The following is a 7,966-nucleotide window of genomic DNA, read 5'->3' on the forward strand; positions in this document are numbered from 1 at the left end:
GACCTCTAGCTACTGCAAATGAATTCCAGATGCATGTGCCACCATGTGCATCTGGCTTACGTGGTACCTGGAGAATCAAACCTGGGTCCTTAGGCTTCACATGCATGTGCCTTAACTGCTAAGCTATCTCTCCAGCCCTCATTTATTTATTTTTATGTACTTATTTATGAGAGAGAGACTGAGAATGGACATGCCAGGGCCTCTAAACCACTGCAAACTAATTCTAGACACATGTGAATCTGGCTTAATAGGTACTGGGGCATCAAACCTGGGTCCTTGGGCTTTTTAGGCAATCACCTTAACCATTAATCCATCTCTGTAGCCCTGGTATTTTATACTTTTATCCAAATGTGCATCTTCCGACTAATGGCCAATGCATCTTATAAATGAAGCATTTGGCTCTTGCTTTGTAATGTTTCTCAAACGTTTCTCTGCAGTTTGTAGGTGTCTGTCCTTTTTTTTTTTTTCCTTTTCCCCAAGGTAGGGTCTCACACTAGTCCAGGCTGACCTGGAACTTGTTATATAGTCTCAAGGTAGCCTTGAACTCTCAGCAATCCTCCTGTCTCTGTCTCCAAAGTGCTGGGATTAAAGGCATGTGCCACCATGCCTGACTCCTTTTTTTTGAGAGAGGGAAAGAGGGAGAGGGAAAAGAAGAGGGAGAGAGAGCAAATGGGCACACCAGGGCATCCAGCCACTGCAAATAAACTCCAGATGCATGTGCCTCCTTGTGCATCTGGCTTACATGGGTCCTGGAGAATCGGACTGAGATCCTTTGGCTTTGCCGGCAAATGCCTTAACAGCTAAGCCATCTCTCCATCCCTGTCCCTTATTGTTGCTTGAGGTGGTTTTATGAAGAGGCTTCCAGTTTTTAGCACATACTTGAGGGCATCAGTTTTGTTTTTGTGACTTGCATGGGCGGTTGAGCACAGACTTAGGCTAGGGCTCACCACAGGCCTCTGAGTCTGCAGCTGTCTCAACCCGGTTTCCTGCTCAGGTGACCACCAGCAAGGCCAACCAATCCACACAAACCTGGAGTGAGGTCAGTCCTACAGGAGGGGATTTGGCTCTTCAGAGAAGGCAGGACGGGACAGTTTGGGGAGCTGAGACAGCCCAGCTAGGGTCTGGATGGTGGGGGGGGACCCAAGCCTTAGTCTAGAGGGAACATTCAAGCCTCAGGCCATGTTCAAGGCCAGAAGCCTGGCCAGGCTTCCTAAATGAGGTTGATGATGTTGACAGGAGGCTGCTATTCAGGCTTCAGTCCTGGACCCTAAGACAGTGGTCTAGCATCTGTACAGACCCAGCCAGAGCAGACTTTGAGGCAGCATTGCATAAGGCGGGGCCCACAAAGGATACAGGGGGACTTGCTGGAGCTCACACATAGACTTTGGCTATCTCATGGGATTCCCAATCCTGTAATACTTAGGGATCAGCCCTGGCCCATGCCTGAGATTCCACATGGCAGGCTGGGCACTGAGAGGCTCAGCGCCTTGCATGGGTGCTGCAGGCTCCGCTCTTCCTGACATTCTTTCAGGTTTTGTTGTCAGCATTGTCCCATGGCCGGATGTTGTCAGCACCATGCCTCACATAGTCCCCTCAAGGGCCACAGTGGTGGCCCAGGGACCAGGGGTCAGCCTGGGCAAGGAAAGCTGACCTGGAGTCTGGTTGGTCTGACAGAAAGCTCCGTGGGGAGGTAGATGGAACTGAGGCCTAGGCCAAGGGTGCCCCTCAGCACTTCTGCAGATACGAAGAGCAGAACCATTTGTTCAGTCACCTCCTTCTGCTGCCAGTCGCCTGTCCTCTGTGTCTACCTTATTCTATGGTGGTGATAGGGCAGGAAGACAACGAGAATTGGTGGGGGTAGACAAGGGCAAATCTGGGCAGGTGAGGAATGGTGGGTTACATAGGGGTGACAGGACAAAGGCGGCAGATGAGGTGTATGAGCAGGTGTGGACAAATGGGGCCAGGTGAAGGGTGTGGAGCAGCTGTGGGACAAAGTGGGCAGGCGAGGAGTGTTGGAGGGCAGATGTGGGACTCGCACAAACACACTGACTTTATTCTTTTCCTCTCTGGTGCACGGGGCCATCCCAGGAGGCAGTGATTCAAGGTGGTTGGCAGTCTGGCACCAGATCAAGTGTCATCGGAGTGTCTTTGCCTCAGTTTCCCCATCCCAAAACAGGGAAGTGAGGGCTCCTATCTCCAAGAGAAGCTCTAAGAGCAGGACTAGCTTCAAGTGTTGAGAGAGGGAGTGTGTGGCTCAGTGCGGCCCTCTGTCCTCTCCCAGTGGTGGCCTTAAGGTAGAAGGTCTGTCAGGGACAGACCAGGAAGCCCACGCCTGTCTTCGTCTATAAGCCAACAGGAAATAAACACCATAGTCAAAACGGGAGGAAACTAAGGATTTATTTCTAATGAGGCTGAGTGGGGCTATGTCCCTGTTACCTGGCTGCCCCTAAGGCATGGAAACCTGCTACATGCTTATACCACCAAACAGAAAGCCCTTGTCGGCCACAGCAGGGAAGGAAAAGGAAGGCCAAGGGACAGCCAGGCTTTGTTCCTGATGGCAGTGTGATTAGGGCCTGGCTGAAGGAGAAGCCATGTGTACTCAGAAGCACCGAAGGGCTGCTCCAGGGGCCTGTGCAGGATGCCAGTGGAGCTGGGTGGGGTGGATCATTGGGACCTCTATCAGCTCGGCCTAGGCACGGCAAGAGCATGGTGGGCAGAGGAGCTCATGGTACTGGTTAGAGACTGATGAAGCATTCAGGCAGCTGCAGGACATGTCCTCATATACCACACAGGGCAGGTTCTTCTCCCTTGAGGCACACAGTTTCTTGATCTAAAAAATAGTCTGTTGTCACCAGAGCAGTTGCCAATCAAGTGACCTGTACAAGGGGCACCTGGCTCTGACCACCCTCTTTCTTTAATTCATTCCTTGAGAAGTTTTAATTTTATGTTTCCCAAGACCTGTGGGCAGGGAAGATTTCCCTCCCGGTCCTGATGGGGTGAACCATAGGTAGACCAGGGCTGCCACTGATCTTGTTCCAAGACAAATAGCTGAGTGACTGGCAGAGCCAACTGCCACCAGGACCCTACCTCCCCTCTTCCACACAGCACACACTGATGGGACATACATACTTACATCCCTCTACACTCACACACTCACACCTGCATCATCTCACACAATTCACACATGTATACATACTCATACATCTTACACAGAATACGTATACTGACTCTCCCATGCTCGCTGTCATATGGCACACACACACACACTCCTGTATCCCATGTGGCACACACATGTACCCAGTAACAATCATGCATCTCCCAGGCACACACACACTTACACAGCTCACATGCATACATCACATGGCACACACACTCACTGTGCTTCCCACATGGCCTACAGTCATCCATGCTTACACACATGCTATCACATGACACATGCACATTCATATGAATGCATCTCACATGTACACATATACTCACACATATGTCTCACTCAGCTCTTCACAGAGCCCTGGTCGGTGGTCCTGTGCTGTACCTCTGGATCCCACTCTCCCCTTTTGTATCCTTTCCAGACGTCTCCCCACATCCCCTCCCTGAATCTTCAGTACTCTGTTACCTACATCCTGAGAGCAACCTTGGGGACGCAGCAGGAGTGGGTGCCAGGGTTTCCTGCCTTAATAGCTCTCTGGTCCTTCAGCCCTCTCCCTCCCTGCTCTTCTGTTCCCTGAGGAGGGCCAGCTTATTTGTAACAGCTATAAGCTCACCCACCTGAGTCTTTCTCAGCATGCATAGCACCCCCAGGTCCAACCCAGTGAGGAAGAAGCCTACAGCAAGGGTATCCAGAAGAGTGACTGATGTCAGCAGAGGTTTCTGGCATCTGTATGCTCCTTTGGGCAGTTTTTCTGACAATACAAAAAAAAAAAAAAAAAAAAAGAGGCCATTACACCATAGTGCTGAGAAGAAGTGACAGAGGTGTGCTCAGCCCTCAACTATCTCTATCACACCTTCCAAGACTTGGGGTCCATTGTGGAAGAGGTGGCGGGAAGAATGTAAGAGCCAAAGGAAGGTTAGGACTCCTTACAATGCAATCTTCCAGACACAAAATGGCCTGGATACACTTGACCTCGCAGTTCCTGGCACTGCCTGCATAAGACCCTCATAATAGGAGGAAAGGATGATGACATCAAAATAAAAGAGAGATTAATTAAGAGGGGAAGGGGATATGACAGAGAGAAGAATTGTGAAGGGGGCAGGAATTATCATGGTTTATTGTCTATAATTATGGAGGTTGTCAATGAGAAAAAAAGCTGGAAGAGACTCTTGCAGGTGGAGGGGGAACCCACCTGAAGCCTCATGGTTCAGGACAGGGGAGGGCTGTGGAGGTGGCAGAGGGGTAGTAATTTAGACAGCCTTCTCAAGGAGGTGTGCTCTGAGGGGCCTGAGCAAGCATGGAGGGAAAGTCCTAGAGGCCCATTGGCATTTGGCTTGGGAAGCTGTATGGATGCAGGAAATTTTGGGATGTCTTTTGAGAGTGATAGTCTTTCTCAGCTCTGGATGGGCAATAGCTCAGGAGGTAGGGTCCTGAAAAAGTCAATGGTCATGTAAAGCTCTTGCTGAGTCAGTGGCCTCCAGATTTTTTCATGAGTTCAAAGATTTGAAATCCACAGACCAGAGGGTGAAATTTAGAGGTTTTATTAGATCATAGATAGAACGTAAGAGGAGGAAGGAGACAGAGCTCATGCCTAAGAGGAAGGCATGACCAGGGTTCCTGGAAATGGGGAAGCCCACATAGCCAGATTGGAAGAAGCCTTTGTTAGGTTCTGGATGCAGCTATACCGAACACCTCAGGGTTCTGGGTGTCATCAACAGTTCTGCAAAGGTGTGACCGTCTTGGGAATCTCCATCTTCCAGAAAGGAAAGCCTGCTCGGAAGGGGGAGATGATGTCTTCTCCTTTCCAGGGACAGACTCCGGTTGAGATCAAAGACAAATAGAGCTAGGGAGTGAACTCCTTATTGCAATGACAGGTTCAAGGACATTACATTCCTCATTTTTACTTTGGTGGGGCCCTATCACCCCTAAACTGCCTCAGTAGGTGGGTTGCTCCCCTACCTGTCACCACAACCACGGTGGTGGAACCCCAGGCATCAACCATTCCCATAGAGGCCCAGCAGGTGTAAGCACCGGAGTCAGTCAGCCGCAGGAGGCTCATGGTGATGGTCAGAGTCTCCTGGGACAGTGAGAAGTTGATGCGGTCTCTGAAGTGCTTGTCCACGGTCTTTCATAATAGGTCACTTGAGAATTCTGTGGCCAGCTGTGCATCAGGTAGATTCCATACAGGGCTCCACTGGTAAAGCGGGTGATGTTGATGGAGACCCCTCTGGGGCAATCACATACTGGGGAGGCTGCTGCACCTCTGTGAAGGACCCAGGGGGATTTTGTGCAGGAATGGTATAGGGCAGGTCCCCGAGGAGACCAGCCTGGGTCAACCATTTAGTAAAGGGTGGGAGGCCTTTGACAGCATTGGATGCTGGCACCTAGGTGGCTATGCTTCAATTCTGAGGTGTCCATGGGGCACAGGCCAGGCTGTGTGACACCTCACTTAAAAAAAAAATCAGCCAGGAGTGGTAGCACATGCCTTAATCCCAGCACTTGGGAGGCAGAAGCGGTAGGATCACCATGAGTTCGAAGCCACCCTGAGACTACATAGTGAATTACAGGTCAGCCTGGGATAAAGTGAGACTCTACCTCCAAAAAACAAAAACAAGAGGTTGGAGAGATGGCTTAGCGGGTAAGGCATTTTCCTGTGAAGCTTAAGGACCCTGGTTTGATTCCTCAGGACCCCCATAAGTCAGATGCACAACGGGAGCACACATCTGGAGTTTGTTTGCAGTGGCTGGAGGCCCTGGTGCACCCATTCTCTCTCTCTGCCTCTTTCTCTCTGTCACTGTCAAGTAAAAATAAACAAAACAAACAAAAAACCAACAACAAAACATCAGCACTAGAGTGTCCTGCAACATCAACTCTCTCCATCCTGCTTCCATCCTTTCTCTTTCTCTTAAATGAATCCCCACAGAGTTGGAGGTTGCCGTCCACCCTCCCTTAGATTTCTCTTTCCGCCACTGGCTACTTCAATTTCCCCATTGTTTCCAAGTGTTCACAGCCTGTGGCACTGTGGAGTGGGCATATGTTGACTTATCCATAGGACTCCCAGAGCCTGGGGCTCAATAGTTCCATCTTCCCATGTAGACAAGACCCTTCTTTCATTTAGTCTTTTTTCTTTTCTTTTGGTTTTGGTTTTTCGAGGTAGGGTTTCATTCTAGCCCAGGCTGACATGGAATTCACTCTGTAGTCTCAGGCTGGCCTCAAACTCCTGGCCATCTTCCTACCTCAGCCTCCTGCGTGCTGGGGTTAAAGGCGTGTGCCACAACACCTGGCTGCTCATTCTATCAACACAGTCTAGCCCTCAGCCTCTCACAAAGTAAGTACTAGGCTGCTTTTTTTGTACCAGGACTGTGCCTGAGAGCTCCAGAGCCTCCCACACTCTTACCTTTGCACCTTACTGCAGACTTTCCCACACACATTTACACTGAAAGAAAGCTAAAAAGACCCAGGTTTTAGCTTCCCTGCCTGTTCCTGATATGCATTGGGCTGCTCTCCCCCCTTGGGAGGATGGGGACTGCGCAGGAAGTCTTACTCAAAGCCACCCCTGGAAGCCCTGCAGTAGGGGGAAAATCACTTACCTTGGGCGGTCAGGAGCCCAGCCAGGGTGCCAGCCAGTGTGAGTGGAAGGACCAGCAGTACTTGCCAGATCATGTTGCCCAAACTCAGCCTGCCAACCCAGTGCTGCCCTCTCCAGGCCAGCCACACCCTTGGCCGCTGAGTGCCTAGGCAAGGCACCTCTGAGAAGATACATTGGGGGAAGAAGTAGGCCCAAGGCACCTTGACCCTTGAGGGCTGTTCCAGTAGTGCAGAGGGAGGGCTTCCTGTAGTCTTGGGCATTGTTGGGTGGGGGTGGAACATGAGAGGGGAAGGCCCAGCAAGCCAGGTGGGAGGAGTCACACTCATCAGGTGGGAGGAGTCACACTCATCAAGTGGGAGGAGTCACACTCATCAGGCTGCTGCCAGACCTTCTGTCAGTGTGACTGGTTGTTTGGTTCCCCTCCACTTGGGGGGGCCAGGCCTGGGGCCTGTCAAAGGAGCATCTAGCAGCTGGTCTTGATGTGTTCAGGGTGCTTCCTTAGAGAAACAGGACATACAGAGGCCCACCAGATTCACATCCAAAGCAGCACAGAAGGGCTTTGCCTTTTTAAAAAATATATATTTTAAAAAAATAAAAAAATAAAATAAAAAATATATATTTATTTAGCTGGGCATGGTGGCAAATGCCTTTAATCCCTGCATCCAGAAGGAGGATGGATGGAAGTTAAAGGCCACTTTGAGACTACATAGTGAATTCCAGGTCAGCCTGGGTTATAGTGAGACTCTACCTCAAAAAACAAAACAAAACAAACAAACAAAAAATGCATAAAATTAATTCAGGAAATGAAAAAATATCTGTAGATGGGTATGAAAATGCATCAGAGGCAGAGAAAATATCATCCACTAAAAAGGAGCACTCAGGAGGCAGAGGTAGGAGGACTGCCATAAATTCGAGGCCACCCTGAGACTACATAGTGAATTCCAGGTCTGCCTGGGCTAGAGCGAGACCGTACCTCGAAAAACCAAAAATAAAAAATAAAAAAAATATATAAAATTATAAAGGAGCCAGGTGTAGTGGCTCAGACTTCTAATCCCAGCACTTGGAAGGCAGCGGTAGGGGAATCACTTAGAGTTTGAGGCCACTTTGAGATTACATAGCGAATTCCTGGTCAGCCTGAGCTAGAGTGAGACCCTACCTCAAAAACAAAAACAAAAACAAAAAACCCAAAATTATAAAGGAATTAAAAAGTTCTATAATAATGTATG

General features: G+C 49.7%; 1 protein-coding gene across 1 annotated transcript; it reads right to left on the bottom strand.

Moving 5' to 3' along the window:
- Positions 1-2,507: 2,507 nt before the first annotated feature.
- On the bottom strand, positions 2,508-6,814 carry Cd7 (CD7 molecule). The gene is given in 6 exon segments (XM_045159577.1): positions 2,508-2,830; positions 3,769-3,902; positions 5,111-5,278; positions 5,281-5,373; positions 5,376-5,414; positions 6,742-6,814. Coding segments are annotated over 6 exon segments (648 nt in total). The 3' UTR covers positions 2,508-2,689.
- Between the last annotated feature and the right edge of the window lie 1,152 nt (positions 6,815-7,966).

This window comes from Jaculus jaculus, chromosome 9 (assembly GCF_020740685.1).
Source record: "Jaculus jaculus isolate mJacJac1 chromosome 9, mJacJac1.mat.Y.cur, whole genome shotgun sequence".
Lineage (NCBI taxonomy): Eukaryota > Metazoa > Chordata > Mammalia > Rodentia > Dipodidae > Jaculus > Jaculus jaculus.